Source organism: Diadema setosum, chromosome 5, assembly GCF_964275005.1.
Source record: "Diadema setosum chromosome 5, eeDiaSeto1, whole genome shotgun sequence".
Classification (NCBI taxonomy): domain Eukaryota; kingdom Metazoa; phylum Echinodermata; class Echinoidea; order Diadematoida; family Diadematidae; genus Diadema; species Diadema setosum.
Genome location: NC_092689.1, coordinates 39,243,772 through 39,262,413, shown reverse-complemented (window position 1 = coordinate 39,262,413; position 18,642 = coordinate 39,243,772). Strand labels below are relative to the sequence as shown.

The 18,642-nt window shown below is 38.2% G+C and overlaps 1 protein-coding gene across 4 annotated transcripts in view; it reads left to right on the top strand.

The window, feature by feature from the left end:
• Positions 1 to 18,642, top strand: part of LOC140228705 (protein phosphatase 1 regulatory subunit 12A-like) — a 122,401-nt gene that overhangs the window by 22,647 nt on the left and 81,112 nt on the right. For all 4 annotated transcript variants that reach the window (XM_072308978.1, XM_072308980.1, XM_072308979.1 and 1 more), the window contains exons 3-7: positions 7,060 to 7,178; positions 8,004 to 8,163; positions 10,092 to 10,236; positions 11,101 to 11,175; positions 18,388 to 18,455. In XM_072308978.1, the coding sequence (XP_072165079.1) occupies positions 7,060 to 7,178; positions 8,004 to 8,163; positions 10,092 to 10,236; positions 11,101 to 11,175; positions 18,388 to 18,455 (567 nt within the window). The remainder of the gene's footprint in view (positions 1 to 7,059; positions 7,179 to 8,003; positions 8,164 to 10,091; positions 10,237 to 11,100; positions 11,176 to 18,387; positions 18,456 to 18,642) is intronic.

The following is an 18,642-nucleotide window of genomic DNA, read 5'->3' as shown; positions in this document are numbered from 1 at the left end:
ATTTTACTGTATCTTTGTAGATAAGATCACTCCCACTTCTTGTGTTTCGAAGCTAATGATAGTCTATGATATCTTGACAATTTTCATGAGTAAACTCTCTAGTGCAGGTGATGACTGCATTGAATACAGCAATTTAAAATGAGGAAGCATTTGTTTTGATGAACTTTCAAACAAATTCAAGCACACACAAACAATATACGGTACTTTACTAAGACTTTGATATGATTAAATCAAAAGAGTGATTTTTACTCTTCACAGATTCCAAGATAGTTTGTGACTGCATTCAATTCATTTCAGGACACTGTTTGGAATGAATGATGATAAGAGAGTTCTTGGAATTCAAATATGATTGTCTCCATTGTCAAGTAAAAACATTTATTGATGAAGAAATCGGGAGAAAATTATCTTGAGAGAGAACACAAACTAAAGGTCCGTGTTAATATGAAGCCATATTTTTGATTATTTTCTAAATACTTTTTAATGTAAAAGCATTTGTGAATGTTAAGAGTCTATGTTATTTTGATGGTTATTAATATTACAATACACTAAACTGAACTCTGTGCTGTCGATAGAATAAACCCTGCCTGATTAGTACAGTATAAAAGCAATGTTAGTATTGCCTTGCTAGTTATATTACAAACATTTTTTTTCAGAGTATCAGAATAAGACTGAGATCACTTTATTTTGAATTATAATCTCCAAAAAAAAAAAGTGGTTGTAACTCCCTATAGAGACAATAAGTATTTCACATCCGTAGTCATACACTGTAAATGTCTTTTTTTTTTCCTCTATGAAATATTCCTTCCATAATTCCCATTACATTTGAATTCCCCGAGTCTTTAGATCAATCGATCATGGATACAATGTAACTTCCTCTCAGGACAGATACTGTACTATTAAAACAAGGCTACATCTTAATAGAAGATGATGCTTAAAAGCATTGTATACATTTGCATATGAAACAAAAACCCAGCTTTAGTGCTTCAAAATAGTGCTGGAATGTGAGTTAGGGATAGAAACAACCAGAGTAAAAAGGTTAATCAGTATAATCAATGTTATGTATTGTTAAATATACAAAATGTGAAGAGTAGTTCACATTATGAATTTATTTTTAGACTAAACCGTCTATAATGAGAAACCGTTTACTGAGAAAAATAGTGATGTACTTAATATCTCCTTTATAAAGCTTTCTAAATAAGACACCATTATGTCTGTTACAATGTAGATTTAGGAGGGTTCACTTTAATAATTAATTTGATTGATATTCCGGACACCTTGATTATGTGAACTTTCAGAATTACTATAAAGTTAGTGGCCTGTGAAAATATCATTCAGACTCATAAATACCCTCACAGTTATTGATGTGTGAAACATGTATGATTGCTTATGTTTATATGAACTATCTGAAGTGAGTCATGAGAAGTTTCATTTGAAAGTGATGTTCACATATAAATGTTTCATATGATCAAAGAGAAAGTGAAGTTGTCAGACATTTTAGTTGTGATTTTAGGTCTCCTTGAATGTCAACACGTTGACATGACCATTGTATAGTAATTTAGGGTAAAGGAAACAGAAATTTGTATTGGCTACTCAACTGTAAAAATTTTCTTAGATGCACTTTTAGATGCTGCATGTACTGTACTGTTGAATGGGTGCCATGCAACAGGGCTCAGTATTATGGGTCATCAAAGACAAGAAAGCACTGTTACTATTAATCCACACCAATAATCATGGATTACACTGCTCTAAAGTGTATTACAACTTTGACATCCTTAAGTAACCTACCAGTATTTGCACATGTCTAAACAGTGGTAAAAACATGAGTGTCAATGTAAACAATATGAATATTCATGTCTTCTGTAATATTTTGCTCGAAAAGTGTCCAGATCTGTCCTCTGATTTTTTTTAATATTTTTTATAGCAATAATAAAAGTCAAATGATTGAAAGAATTACAGATAGTAATTTTAGTCAACCTGTTGAGGATGAACTGATTTTTGCATAAAGCACGCATTTTCCATTAGACACCACCCAAGTATACTAGGGACTAGTCTTCAACGGGTTAATTAATATGTATTGTACGTTTGTACTTCCAGTACTTCCTTTCCTAGAGACTGTGAAATAGCATGTCATAGTAGTTCCACCAACCTTGTTAACTGGCTGTCAGTAGTGATGACAAGCTCTGAGAATTTTATCTTTACTATGCCAACAGCTTTTGTAATAGGTTGGTAATTCTTTATTCTCGAACTCTAAATGAGGTACCAATGTCAAAGCCATGGATCAAACAGTGCATGATGTTTTACATTAACACCTTTTCTGACCCACAAGCAGTGAGTTATCCTCAAATCCTGAATTGTGTAGGACATTCATTTTTTTTTTTTTAAATCAACAAGTACACATTTTAAAATAGTTTGGGCATTATGACAAGTAATTGCACATTTCAGTTCTCATTTTCATATGTTTGTGTGTGGATGGGCAGTAAAGACAAATTTTGCAAGTTTTAGTGTAGGATGTGAATGTGATTAGACTCTAATTCATCAAATCAGCATCTTTACATCAGTATCAGCTATGACTTCACCATTGCAAAATTTTGCTCCCTTTATTAGTTTAATTATCGTTCTGTTCAAATTCATATTGACTGATCGACAGCAAGATTCCATTTGTTATAAGAGAGGGAATGAAGGTCTGAATACAGACACGTAGACTGTGAATTTTTCATGGGTAATAATTAGATTTTAAGAATTCTAAAATTTTACAATTCCCTGACATCTGTGAGTCAACCCATCTCCAGTAATCCATGTTGCTTCAGACGTTGCAAAGAGCTATGGGCCTGTATGCAGTATGCATGTCATACCATATTGGGAAGCAATGTGACCTACAAATTGACAACCTTCCATTATTTAAACATAGTATTTGTCTAATGCTAAGTGATGCCCAGTGCCAAACACAGTGAAAAGTATTGAAAGATGGAAGGTTTTTATTCCTGTAGCCTGCTTTCTTGGAATATGTTCTGTGGCTTTTACTAAAAATGTAGAGTGGAGGATACTCATGCTATTTGATGATAGGATTTTAATCAAACTTCTTCTGACAAGAAGCCGCACTCATGGTGTCTTCATGTATGAGGGACCATCCTCCACATACATGTTGTAGTGCACAAGCACTTTTGGTATGCCAAGTATGTGCGTGTTCCCAACACAGCCTAATGCAAGTCAGACACGACTCGCAATGCGCCTTGCCTTCTCCAATGCACTGGCAATGCGTGCATTGAAGTGCAGATGAAGGCGTGTGTTCGGTCCTTACATGCCTCTGTGTGTGTATAGTGTTGCGTGAGTGTGTGTGCATGTGTTGAGAGAGCACTGGCCAAGTATGTGTGGTAGTCCTGTAACAAACAAGTGATGAACAGTTAGGGATCAAGAAGTGTGACCAGTTGAATAGTGTGATCTCCATGCAAACGAAACGTCACATACCAGTATGGGTGGTAAAGGACTCCATAGAATCAGAATCGCGTACAAGTCACAAGTCAGGCAGAGCACTTAATGCATTAGCTTTTTTTTATATGTTGTAACCTGTATACTTTGGCTATTTTACACATGGATGCTGTTACAAGGGATGACCTTTGTGTAATAGTGATTGCAATATAAAGTTGACTTGGTGAATACAAAACAATTAGTAGGTCCTATCAGTTTATACTGAATAATGTATGAATGGTTTCTCAACCGCCACACCACCACAAAGCATAATTCCCGTAGATTGACATGATGGTAAGTGTCAACTCAAATGGAAAGCTAGCTTGATACATGAGCATTGAAATTGGTATTCAAATTATTATTATTATTTTATTATTTTTTTTTTTTTTTTTGGAGGGGGGGAACTGACATACAGTTTGTACAAGCAGATGTCACTGGTTTTGATACTGACACATACTAGTTTCAGTGATTTTGTTGGGGGCATAAACATTATAGTATAAATTCTTTGGTTACCAGTACTGAAAGTGGCACAATGTGAGCAAGCAAAATTTCTTTCTGTGTCATTATTGATGCAGTGGGAATGAGGCAAAATATTTGTTTAAATTTCTCATAATTACCCCTGTCAGGGGCATTTGATATAGCCTACATGTACATGTACTTAGTATGGTAGTAGGCCTGTATAATGACTGACTTTATGTTCCATGTTGTATAACAATTAAATAATTAAGCTTATGCTAGAATTCAAATTAGGGATCTTTTTCACACAATTAATCAGATGTGAGGATTTGTGCTTGATCTGACTTGCTAGTATAGTAATTGTTCAAGTTTGTTGAATGTAATTTTTTCTCAATACATAGCTACCCAGTGATCACAGTTCAATCCAGAGATGATGCACTTTGAATGTCATAGAACTAATGTGAACATGAGATGGTAGATACACTCATTGGGAGCAATCCCACGAGTGATCAAAGGAAATGTGAGAGTGACTGTGAGTGAATAGTGTCCATTTTGATGAGAAGAAATTACTAATGGCTGTCACCTGTCATTCTGGGTTTGATGAACAAAACCTCCTTTTCCTCTCTTGAATCAACTAGTTCTACTGGGCTTGTAGCAGTCAGAGGCTTTTAGCATTATATGAGCTGGTAACAGGACATAGTATGCCCACCTTTTTATGCTAAGGGAGTTTTTTTTTAAGGGAGGTTAAATGTGTGGAGATAGGCCACTTTTGCAAAGCTGCCAGTCTGGTAAAGATGCACAGGTAAAGGTCAGTTATTTTAGGTTATCTAACCAAGGGCAACTATAAACAGAGAGGACAGAGGGAATCTTGAGTTTGATTTCCATGTTGGGAAATGGTTGATACCAAGAGAGAACAGATGTGAAGGGTGGTTGATGAACAGCCCTCTCAGTGTTCAGTGCTGGGGTGTGATCTGTCTGTTATTAATGGAAATGAATCATAGGACTGGTCATTTCTGACAAGTCTAATCCCCTGTATGAAATGCTATATCCTTATCTCTTATCCAGCGATGTAAACAATCCCCTGTGCATGTCCGTAACCCAATACCAGCCATTGGGGTAGAACCCTACTGGATGCATGTTGCATGTAGGACTGTGTGTAACAAAGTGAGGTACCCGTACAAAGTATGGGATGGAATATAGATGTGCAGTTTACAATGCCCTGCATACTGTAGAGGACTTGGTGCTTTCCTTTTACCAGTATGTATAGGGAGAGTACATTACTGTAAGCATAATGAACAAAATACAGATTTACCATGAAATCACTAAATGAGATCTCGTGAGATCTTGTGAGATCTCGTAATGAAATATGTATGTGACTCCTGAGAGAGGTATATTGATTCGTACATGATGCTTTACCTTGGATCAGTTATTAAGACAACTAACATACTGTAGGTTATTTGGATAGATTTCCACATACTTTCGGTGGACCACAAAATGACAGAATTTACAGAAAATATTAAAGTATCACCAACTTGTGCACACACTCCATGACAAAATCTGGATGAACATTAACGCTAGTTACCTGTGTTGATATAATAGATAGTTCCCTGTGATAAATGAAAGGAGTCAGAATTGTGTGAATTATTATTACACAAAGCAGATTAATATAGTGTCGAGTTGGTGTGACCCTCTCCCGTGTCTGTGAGATTGATGTGCCATACTGTAGTATATGCTCAGATATTTGTCTCAAAAGGCAAAATCCCCCTCCCCAATTTTCAAGCTGTTAAAGCTTTCTTTCATGGTACCTGTCAGAAATGAGTCATTCCGCTGGATCATAACATGTGCTATATAAGATACATGTACCATTGGTCCCGGTCGAGCGCTCAAAAGTGAACCAAAGTAAACCAATCCAATGGTGCTGTACCATACCATGCCAGATTTGCAGCATTTGAGCACTCTAGAGGAAGCACACCTCATGATTTATTCTTGGACTCGAATCAGAGGGGGTCACACGTTAAGCAACAGGTAGCCCATGGTGAAGCAAATCAACAGCGAACCAAGCGAATCAACACTTTGCATCCTGACGTATGTGCATGTTAAGCACATTCTTCTCATGCCAACTTCTGGTACGGTAATGGTACCACTTTTTGAGCACATGGGGAAGTGTTCTGCTTTTGGCTCGGTATAGTACAGTATGGTACACTGTAGGAAGGTTAGAACACTCCCCTGGCACAAGTATGGTATGGCAGGTACATTTTAAGAGATTGCTCGAACGCACCCATTGAGACAGGTGCTGTTTTATTCTGTCATTTTTTGGCAGGCATACTCAATACTGGCATTATATTCAGTGACCATGCATGGAAAAACCTATGTTTCCTCTTCCTACCTAATTTGTTGTTGTTTTGGTTTCCTCTCCATTGGAAATAGAATTGGCCCATTTTTTTTTAATTCAAGTTATTTGTCACTGATTTCCTCTTTGTCAAATGCATACTATGGTTTCTGTATACAGATTTCAAGTGTTGTTGAGTTACAATGTAGTATGGTGTTTTTACACCAGAGTTGTGTATTTCCATGGAAATCAGTTTAAAACATTGTACACAAAATGAAAGAAAGTAGTAGATAACCACGGCTTAGCTCAGCTCTAGAGTACATTGTACGCTGACAGGACATTTGCCCCTGCGACAAATGCTTCAGTCTTATTTTTTCTTAGAATTAGGGTTAGGTTTGTGATAGGGTTTAAGGTTTAGTTAGATATAACAATCAGAATGGTTAGGGTTATGTTTGCAGGTAGAGTTAATGTTTGGCTTAGCGTGTTTTCATGGGTGCAATAGTTGCAAGAGCAAATGTCATGGAATTGTAGGGAATACATGCAGTAGGCCAGAAACTTTGAGTTTACCCCCTCGTCTCATTTCATGAAATATTTATTGTACATGCAACAAATCTGCTTCTCCAACTTTTTTGTCTGTACATAGTTGATTTGATTTTGGTACATCCCTCTTGCATTCTGTCCTTGCATTGTCTTGGCTTTCCCTTTTTTTTCATTTTTTTATGTGAACATGTTTCATTTTGAGTGTGTTTTCAACAAAAGAAATAAGATTGATGTATTAAGTTCTTGTGCTTTTTTATTTTCCACTGCAGGTATTTAATAGAGAGCGGGGCCAATATTATATCAGTCAACAATGAAGGGGAATTACCGCTGGACCTCGCAGAGGAGGAGGATATGGAGGAGTTTTTACAAGACGAGATGGATAAACTTGGTATGATGCAGAACTTGTTGCCACATATCACCAATCTTTGACATGTGTTTGCATGTTAGAGAGCAAGTGCATTGTTGAACAATTAAAAAAAAAAAAAAGATATTAGTTTTTAGTAAAGGTGTTTTGACGATATGAAGTCATCAGAGAGTCATAAGCCAATAGTCTATTTTCATGATGTTATGCATTACTTGTATTGTTAAAAATTATGATAGCCTACACTGTAACCTGTAATGAAGGAGTTTTCTCACAATGCAAATGTCTTTACACTTTAACATGAGATCATCGCAACAGTCAAAGGGAAAAAAAAATCCAAATCTGATATGATCTTCACTGTAAGAAGAGATGTTTCCTCAACTATCATTTCATGTTGATATTATTTCATTGTGTTGTAGTGTAATGGCAGAATGTTTGTGGACTTATCAAAAATGCGTAATGTTTGATGATCATAAATGCTGATGCCTTTCCTAAGTTATATCAGTTTGCTTTAGAAATTAAAATAATAGTTCTCACTTTCCAAATGTCATGAAAAGATCAACTTGAAAAAACAAACAAACATGAAAACTTCTTGACCAGGTGTACTTCCAAATGTCATGCAAAGATCAACTTGAAAAAACAAACAAACATGAAAACTTCTTGACCAGGTGTACTTCCATTTGTCATTGACTGAGTAAGAATCTCAAATGAATTTTAACAGGTGCCAGTCTGATCGCAAAAGCCATGTGTAAAGGCGTGGAGTGTCTTGGAATGTTGAGAGACTGCCGCCTAAAGTTCTACCCAGTATTTTATCGTGCCCCGTTTTTTTTTTTTTTTTTTCTTTGCTCACAGGCGTGGATGTAGAAACAGCCAGGAGTGAGGAGGAGGAGAAGATGCTGGAAGATGCCAAGCAGTGGCTGAACAGCAAAGTCGTCAAAGACAGGCGGCACCCCAAAACAGGAGCGACTGCACTACATGTAGCTAGCGCTAAGGGTTATATCAAAGTCATGAAGTAAGTTATCTTTCTAGCTACTGTACATAATGAATAAGTCTTGTGAGCTCTCCCTTGCACTGTGGATTCCCCCTTCTTAAGGAAAAGGAACTAACTTCTTATAAAACACAAACCCATGAAAATAGTGACCCTAAAAATATGCAAGAAAGAAGCTCCCTCACAAATCAGAGTAATATTACAAGGAATATGTAGATGCTATATCCAGATACATTAAGCCTTTTCAGTAAGTCCCTTTACCCGACATTTTCAATTGCAGCCATTGATGCAGAATGTAGAATGTTTAATATTTTGATCATGAGAAAAGTCTTGTTACATGTAGTCCATGTGATATGTTTTATATCAGGCAGGACTTTATAGACGGTGAAATGACGGACCTGCATGAACAATCACAAGGCGTGTTGTAAATTATCGGAAAGTGATACTTGGGTCTTTGATGGAATAATCAGTGATGCCTAACGTTAGCTTGTGATTACCGACTTTCAGTCGCCAACATTGCAGGTTGTTGACCCTTGTATAGCGCCTGTCGTGAGAGACACAGGTGGTTATGATTGCATGATAATGTCATATTTTGTATGCATGAAACCATCGTCTGTTTCAAGTGGTTGTAAACCTACACATTAGATTGAGTCTGTATACTTGCTTTTGAAGCAAGTTACTGTGTGGTCACACAGGATCTAAAATCCATTTTGAAACTGTAACCTACGTGCATACTTTGCATGGGCTTTCATGGATGTCACTAGTAGCATGAATAATTTAATAAACATTTTGATTTTTTTTAAATAAATCCCTTGAAGGTTTATAAGCTATTAGAGCATGCGCAGTAAAGTTACGACTTCATTTTTGGCAGAATTATGTGACGACAGAAGGTAAGTGATTGTAATGTAAAATCTTGGTATGATTTATGGCATGTCTCTGTAAATATATGGTCCACCATAGATATTGACTGTTCCATTAAAACTTTAGATTGTAAAAATAATGATTTGAAATCACTAACAGTCAAATCAGTGAGGGGCCTGTTGGTTGCATACATCTCTATGTGTTTGAGATGGAGATACATAAGTAGGTCGGTGAGCAACATGAGGCATGAGTCTTTGCCCTCGTGGATGTTGAACCTGAGCCAAAAGCAACAGCTTTGAGAGAAAATATTGGTCCTGTCTTAAGTGCGGAGTAGAGTGTGTCTCACTGCAGAGGTGACGTCAGTCAAGGGGGGGGGGGGGGGAGGACTCATGGAGGAGAGTGAGCTTGGCTTGAGTTCGTAAAGCACGTAGGTGAATGAGCCAGTCTCATATTTCCCCTAAAACTGGGCTAAAGATGAGCAGTGCTGAGCAGGTAATGAAGCCAGCGCAAAGGGGAATGTGATGGGAGGGATGGCGTCATGGCGTGGTGATGCCAGTATGATGCACATTCTTGTCAGGCAGATGTTATTCTTCTGTTCCCATTCTGGGGCTGAGATATGGTCATTTCTTCTATCTGTGATGGAAACACCTCCTCCCTCCCCCTCCCCCCCCCCCCCCCAAAAAAAAAAAATAATAATAATAATAAAATAAAAAATAAAAAATGAAACAACAGAGATTTAAAGAAATTTTGTCTATAGAATTTGACTTGTTATAGGGAGTAATGTGGCCCCATGACTTCTTCTCTCATTAGAAGATGGTGTTTAGTTGACTAGATTTTCAACAGAAGGAAAACTACCCACCAACCTACTCAATGTCCACAAAACTATACATGTATCTTGACAAATATATTTACATACAGTACCAAAAGAAGTGCAATAGAAAATCTTACACGTAGATCAAAATACATCTTCAGTTCCATCATCCGTTTGTGTAACTTTTTGTATGAAATGCATTGTTTTTATTGAAGGTGTGGATATCAGTGCAAAGCATCCTGAGAATCATTTTTTCCCCCATCCCATCTCTTCCGAACAGCATTCTTATACAAACAGGCGTGGATGTCAATGCAAAAGACAATGACGGCTGGACACCTCTCCACGCAGCCTCTCATTGGGGACACAAAGAAGCCTGCGAGGTTTTAGTAGAGGGCATGTGTGACATGGACGCGAAAAACAAATTAGTAAGTGGTTGAGCTACTGCTCCAGAAGTAAGTGATGGTAGCATAAGTTTTGTGTATCAAAGGAAGTAAGACATGTGGCTGTCAGTACGAATGATCACCTTCTCAATATGAAAGACTGATAGTAAGGAGTATGTCAGAGCAGAAGGACTCGTGTAGTAGTTTCTGCGTTTGTTCTGAAAGGTGGCAGGTAGCATTATTTCCAATTTTGGAATATCATAAATACTTTCCAAGGTCATGATTGTATGTGCTTGTTATACAGGATGGCAGACAAGAGTATGTGCAGATTTCTTCCAAATGTTCAAATTGCCAGCTTGCGGACACATTAAATATAATGATTACATGATTATTCAAGACCATTAAACTTTACCACATTGTCTTCTCATTTCAATATAATTCTATGAGTGTAATTAAAAAGACCGTAGCGGTTCTGATTCTAGAGTGATGGAGCTTCCTGTTCTTCCACTATTCATTTATCAGTTTATAAATTTCTTCTATGTTATCAACCTGAGTGAGAGCGTGTAATTGGGTTTGATTGGTCTTATGTAAAGTGAAGAACTGAATTTAGAAAGGTTGATATTTGCATCGGTCCTGTTGTACCTTTGTAGCTGAGAGAAAGATGATTAGTTGGATTCAGATTCTCATTTTTTTTATGCCGTTCCATAGAAAGCATGTGTCAATTTTGTGGGGGTTTTTTTTTTGGTAACATATCAGGAGATGTCCTTGTTGAACAGTTACATCATGTTAGGTGTTCTTGAATATGGAAGTAACAACTAACCCCTTCTTTTCTAGGCATCTCATTGCTATAGTTACTTATCAGACATGATTTGTCACTTTGCAATTCAATTTTGTGTGCATACTTTGCAGAGTCAAACAGCCTTTGATTTAGCAGATGATGAAATATTAAAGTGGCTGGAAGAGTTAAAGAAAAAGCAAGCATCGGTAAGTAGAACATCATTGCTCATTGGAGTCCGCTCCTTAGTTCGTTCACATGACTCAGAAAGAGCTGATTCAAATGTAACTTTATTGATTCAACATTTGATTGCAGAAGTCATTGATTCCTCAGCAAGCATATGTTTGGCGTACATACTTCATTTTAAAAAAGCAAGAAAAAGAAGTTAACTTGCTCCCGGTGTGTTGAGGTGGTCAGAGTATTGGAATACCAGTGATTACCACGATTAAACCCCAGACTATTAACATGCCAAGAGGAGCTCACTGAAGACAAAGACAGTGAGCTTCAGGTTCAGTGAGTGGTTTCTGTGGTTTGTGGAAGATTATGTCTCTGTGGTGGATCTCCGATCACATCATAGCCAATCCCTTCCGCACCGCACGTTAGGCCTCTGAGCATAGGTGGGCCAGACCTCAGCCTGTAAAGTCAATGATTACCTGGCAGGTTGGAAAGTCTTTGGGAATTAGGGTGACTCCACAGCAAAGCAAGAGAGTGATCTGTGTGTATGCCACCACCATAGTAGCTATCAAAAAAACCTGTGGCGTACAACCCAAAACTGGTCTGCTGTTGTTACTATGAGAGTATCTGCTAATGTCAGGTTGGTTACTGACACTGCACGTGAAAGCAGTCCTGTTTTCTTTCCGATTTCAATTACCAGCAGATAGTTTGAATTGAAATACTCTGAGACCTGATATAGTAGTTTAAAAAAGAAAGAAAGATAGCAATGAGGATATCTCACTGAAGCCATGACTATGGATTTGTTCTTTTGACATTTTTATAATGCCCTGGAGTATGCAACAAAAGAGTGTAAGAGCATTGTGTGTTAACTATGTTCGAGCTTACCTTTCGTAGAAGCATCTGAGGTTGTCATATGTATAATGTTTAGCATTGATATATGTATTGTAATACTCTGCAGATGTTGCCATGAATGTGTAACCTTTCACGTGTGATTTATGTACCCGGACACGTGGGATGAAATGGCATTTAGAGGATAGAGAAATGAGAAAGATCACAAGGATGTCAATTTTATGTGGTCTTTTGCAATAAGAATAAAGTTTGCTATAAATTGTAGAATAATGTATGACCCAGGACAGGTGCAAGGAGTTATGAACAAGATTAAAACAAGAAAAGTGAAGAGCTTATTATATCATGCATAAGAACCATCTTTTTCTCTCTTTTTTTTTTTTGGTTGCTTTTACCATGCATTGTGCATTCATTGGGGAAGAGTTATGTCACTAACGGTTCACAATAAACCCACAGACGTCTGGTTAGCTTGCTGGGTTACATGCCCTGACAGAATGAAGGATGTCCCCGTGCGTTATACTGTCAGAAATTCCGGCGTCACAAACACAAATGCTGGTGAACCCATGATAGATTGTGCACGCTCTTTGAGCCATCTCCAAATTGGCAACCATACCACAGGAGTCAATGTAGGCTGCCCTTTGCAGACATGGTTCCTGCAAGCACATCAATGTGCACAGTACGCTTATTGTAAAGAGTTGTAGGTCCAACTGAAGGATGAATGATAAAATGCAAAAGAGCTTCATGCTGGAGTAAGAGCATCCCATTATTTCAAAGATTGTCACTAGCAGCATTTTGCTGTTGAAGGGGGATTTAATTAATTATTTAGTCACATCATTTAAATGTTTCTGGCCAATGGAAGGGATGAACAGATCATAGCATAAAGTTACCTGAATTTACATTGATGGGACGAGATATCTCCCTTCTCGACTGCAATAAGATTTCACCAAGCTATGGTGTGTTGCAAGTGACAAGATGACAACATTTGCAAAGACGTTTAGAATGTGGATTGATGTACCACAAGAGGCATTGCCTATCACGAAGGTTAAGTCAATACAGTCACGTTGATTTCTTGGAGAAATGACCAGTTAAGAAACAGGAAGGAGTAATTCTTGTGGCAGTTGACTACTCAGGAGATGCCACTGGCAATTTCATGCCCATTGTAAAGATGTAAATGTAGCACTTGGCACCCCCTGCAGCTATTTTCTCTACAAGAATTCCTGCAATGGCTGCTTCTACATAGCAGGCATCTAGGGGGAGCAATTTTCTTCCCAAAAATGGGATGGGTTTTTGTTTTTGTTTTTGTTTTTGTTTTTTAGTATAAATTCTACCTACTATTAAAAAAGCACAGGGCACAGATGAAATTATGATTTTTTTAGTAAAGAGGAAGAAGCTAGTTGTATCATTTGTAGCATATAGGTTTAAATTTCTCCACTTCTCATTGATTTCTTTTCATTTTCTGACAGGAAACGTGTAGTTAATGAATTTGTTAGATCAGGTTACAATAGATATATATGACACTGTTTACATTGTGAAATGACCACTTTGGCCCATTTCAGAAAGAATTTAATCTTCTTTTTTTCATGTCATGACAAATGTCTGCCGTCAGATCAGATGTAAAGTAATAGGTTCTAATAGTGCAGAATTGATTGATGCAGTTAATTTACGTGTGAGCTGATTTCAGTTTAGTAGCATAAGAATAATTTGCTCTAGTGAGCCATTTGGAGGCATGCTGTACTTTCCAATCTTCTGCTTCCATTGATGTGACAGTGTATATTTTTATCATTGCCAGTTCAGTCAAACCAAATGAGAAAAGAGGAAAATTTGACCTTAACTTAACGTCGGAGATGGAACTCAACAAAAATTAATGAGATATCTCACTAGTAGTGGTCTGTGAAACATCATTAACAGGTTCCAGTAGGGGACTGAATGCATAGCCTACCTATACAAATATTTAATGACCCTTGTATGCATTCCTTGGCCACGACTGGAGAGCCCTAGATCAGCTGTGGTCTTACCCCAAGTAACTCCTGCCCACCCTGCGTACATACTTGACATATACAGCTGGCTCATGCCCGTGGTCATCGAGTCTCGGCTTGGGGCATAGTGCAGGAACCTCGCTCATGAGAGCGAGGGAGGACAGCAGGGAGACAGGCATGGAGGGAGGAAGGCAGGCCAGGAGGGATGGAGGAAAGCTGGCAGGAAGGGAGGGAGGTAGGCAGGCAGGGAGACATACAGGCAGGGAGGAAGGGAAGGCAAGCAAGGAGGCAGGCAGGAAGGGAGGAAGGCAGGCAGGCCAGGAGGGAGGGAAGGAGGGAGGAAAGGAGGTAGGCAGGCCAGGAGGGAGGGAGGGAGGTAGGCAGACCAGGAGGGAGGTGGCAGACAGGCAAGGAGGAAAGGAAGGCAAGCAGGAAGCAGGCAGGAAGGGAGGAAGGCAGGCAGGCCAGGAGGGAGGGAAGGAGGAATGGAAGGAGGTGGCAGACATGGAGGGAGGGAGGAAGGCAGGCCAGGAGGGAGGTGGCAGACAGGCAAGGAGGAAAGGAAGACAGGGAAGGATGGAGGTAGGAAGGTAGGGATTGAGGAAAGAAAGAAATGCAGGGGAGGAGCCAGGCAGGGAGGGGTGTAACCAGGCAGGAAGGAAGGGAAGAAGGAAAGGCACAGAACAAGGGAGGGAGGCAGTCAGGCAGTTAGGGAGAGAGGGAGGAGATAAAACAGCTGGGGATATGAAATGAGACTCTAACTGAGGACCAAGTGTAGGGAGATAGAGAGACATTGATTTGAATGCAGTTATTGTGGTATATGGAGAGAGTGAATGATACATCTAGGGAGGTTAATGAAGACTCCATGTAAAGAGATGGATGAAAAACAGATTTTAGTAGAGGTATATGAATCCAGATAGGATGTACTGGCACTAAATCTTATTTGTGAAGATAGAAATGGGAAGAGCCAGGGGGAAAACACCAGTAGCACTTTGGTTTTAAACTCTGCTTTAGAAAGAGGGACTTAACAGGAGATGTGGGTATATACACGATCATAAGGAAAGAGTGATTGCTGGGATGGGACTAAAGACATTTATGGAGGAGACAGATTTCCTTAACTATGTGACTAAGGCTTTAATGGAGAAAGGGAGACTGGAGGACTCACATTGAGCTGTTACTAGGGACCCTAATGGAGGGAGAGGGGCTCAAAATAGGTATAAAACTAGATGATGTTGGGGAGGAATGAGACTGAGCTGGTATTGTATCCAGAAACTCTAATGGGGAAGAAGGACGTAAGTAGTGATTCTCATGGAGGAAGGTCTCTCTGTGGGATGTGACAGTAAATACTAATGGAGGGAGAATAACTCATCAAGGGAGATACCTTGATCTCTTTTTCAGCAACAGGGGCATCTCCAGCAGTTTGACCCAAGTGTAGTGGGAGGAGAGAGAGGGATTAATAATTTGGTGTGAACAGAGATGAATAATTGGATGTGAACAGACACTCAAAGCTGTAGGAGAGGGACATATGTATAGCTTGTAGAAAGTTACATGAAAATACATCAAGACACTGTTAATGTGGATGAGGGACACATCTAGTGATCATACAAGTCTACACTTATGCAACACACCATAGCATTTCCTATCTTGTATACTTGTGATGTAGTGTTCACAATCACAAATAGTGCATTCCAATCTCTATGTTCAAATGCAGAAAAATATATTTGCTTCATGATGTAAATAGTGTCATATAAATCAAATTGTAATATAGGAAAGGTACAGAAGTATAATAGTATTTTGTTGGTGACAGACTATTACAGTGTGATCAGGAACATAATCAATTTACACTGTAATGATGTGTTCTTTTAAATGAATGATTACCATCAATGAATTAGTTTCACCAGCAGCATTTCATTCTGTACTATTGTATAAGTTGGTATAAAGTTTTGTTTGGTTAAGACATATTTGACATCCATGAACAATGTGAAGTGTTATTTTGCAGTTTGCTATAAATATGTACTGTAACATTGTGTGTCCCTACAGATATTTACTTTTCTGTGCTTATGTTTGTTTTTTCACGATGGCCTACCAATAGACCACTTTCATGATGCATAACTTATGCATGTGTTTTAATAAAAGTGGTCCATGAAATCCATAAGTCTCCCAGGAGCTTTCTCAACCTATCATATGAAAGGTGATATACATTGCAGTTGACCTTGTCAAAAGAAATTCAGGACTGTGCTTTTTATTGATGTATTGCTAGATGAGAGATAGTCAGAAAACAATGCAGAACAGACCATTGTGTGGGTAACATGCAATTTGAAAATTGTCCATTGGATGAACAAAACAGTCCTGCAGACAAGATTGTCCAGCAAGGCTTTTTTTTTTTTTTTTCAAGTCAAAAATATTAGTTTCCCAAAGGAGGACTTGTGGTTCTTATGACAAGTGGAATATGGAGCGGGATTATGTAATGCATACTTGTATTTATATCTTCCCCAGAGTTTTTAAGTAGTGACAGTATAAGAAGTTGGAGTATATGCCATTGGTTCAGAATTTTCTTCAGATTATTTTGCTTTTTCACATTGTGTTCATATTTTTGAAATTTTTTCTTTCCTTTTTTTTTTTGGTTCCATATTTGACAGATTATTTATCTTATATATATATTTTTTTACTTTTGCTGTTGCACACAAGTTGATAACTATGCATGCAGCATTGATTTGCTGTTCTTGCAAGGCACTGTAGCATTGCGTTTAGTGTATTGCGTGTTAAAAGTCATTTCCCCATTTATTTGCACCAATTTTGTTGGCATTGATGAGTGTTTTTCTTTTTTTTTTCTATGTAGTCAGATATTTTGTGTTTGCTCATAGACAAGTTCCCCCCCCCCCCCCTTTCCTTTTTTTTTTCCTGCCACCAAACTTTTTTTGGGTCATAGTTTCATTTGTGAGTATGCTGCTGATTTCATGGAATAATTTCAATGCTGAGCCATCTTAGAATGTTCTCATATCCGACTAACTTGTCTGCCTCAATGTACAATCTGATCCTTTCTTGTGAAATATGGTTGACAGAAACTCTTTTACAGAAATTCCACACAGTGCAGAATTGATTGATGCAGATAATTTACATGTGTTTCTTGGAAGTTTGGAGTCCCATATGACTTCCAATATATATATATTGGCTATATCATGTTGCATTATGTTCTTTATGTTGTTGTTTTTTTTCTGTTCTTATGTAATTTTCTCATCAGTCTATATGCCCTTTAGGTCATAGAATATAAATTTTTAGCAGATGATGCATAAGGCTTTGATAGCGAGATATGTCTGTCAGATAAAATTTTTGAGTCTTTGTGACCATACATTTCATGTTAGGAAATGGAGGGTAAAATTTAGTGCAGTGTCCCGAAATTGTAATTAGCCCATACTAGTATGGAGCAAGATATGCATTTTATGTGTTCTAGTTGTCTTGCTCTATCTCTCAGTAAGTTCCAAGGTGAACAGTCAAGATATAAGCTTTATAACCATTGCTGTATCAATGAAACATTTGTATTTTTGTGATAAAGAAAGGAGGTTACTGCCAGGTGAGTACTTGTGTGTGTTGTCTCATAAATGTCAGCAGCTGAGTTTGGTGTGCTTTGATTTTCAGCAGGGACAAAGTGGGATAAAACTGAATGTACAGAAAAAAAATCAGCAACCATGATTTCCAGCAAGAGCTGAAACAAATTATTCTTTCTCCTCGATATAAAGCTGACTTCATACCAAAAATACATCCACACGCTAATTTACTGAAGTTTGTCTCTGGAATGATCGTTAATTGTCCAACACGTCTATTACAGAAGCCTTTGTGGGGGGTAAGGAGTCCCCAAAGTAGAACTTGGGTTGATTTTTGTTGCCCTCAAAGAAAGGTTTACGCTGATTTTCAGAATAATTGAGTCTGTTATGTTTGGTAAATTGTCTAACCAACGGGAAATATACCACTTACATCATGGAATTCAGTTATATGTTTATATGCATCTGTATGTTTAGAGAATGAAAATGGTGTGAGTTATAGATTTGTTAATCTTTGTCCAAGTAATATGTGGCTACTATATCACTATTTGATCTAATAAAATAGTGTGGAGTTTGTTTTTTCTTCACAGGGTATGTTTTCATGTAAAAGTTTTGTCCCACATAACCTACACCCATCATTACATTCCAAAGTGAATATGAATTTATTTCTAAGACTATCTAGCGTGCATAATCAACAGGATGTGGAAGCAAGCAGTAAGAAGCCCCCGAGGTGAATTATATGATGTCGGTGGTTGACATCTCGCTTCTATCGCATTCCATCCTGTGTGAGTTTGAACCTACTAATACCATAGTTTCATTATTCTGCTGTCGGTGCTGATAACACCGTTTAACATGGAGTAATTGTTTTGCATGTATTCTTTCCCAGATGAAGAAGGATGAGAAACCATCCGCGCCCAGGATCGATACCAAACTACCACCTCCACTGAAGAGAAGGTGAGTGTTCTCTGGGGCCACCAATGAAGGGGTGGCTCGACATGTCTAAATTGTTTTGCTCGATTCATGTTTTTACGCCTCTGCCCCAGAAGGGGTGCAGGAGGCATTACTGGTTCTGTCCTTATGCCAGACTTTCCTGCAACTTGTCTAAGGACTCTGCAGGGGTCATTATTTCTCATTACTTAGC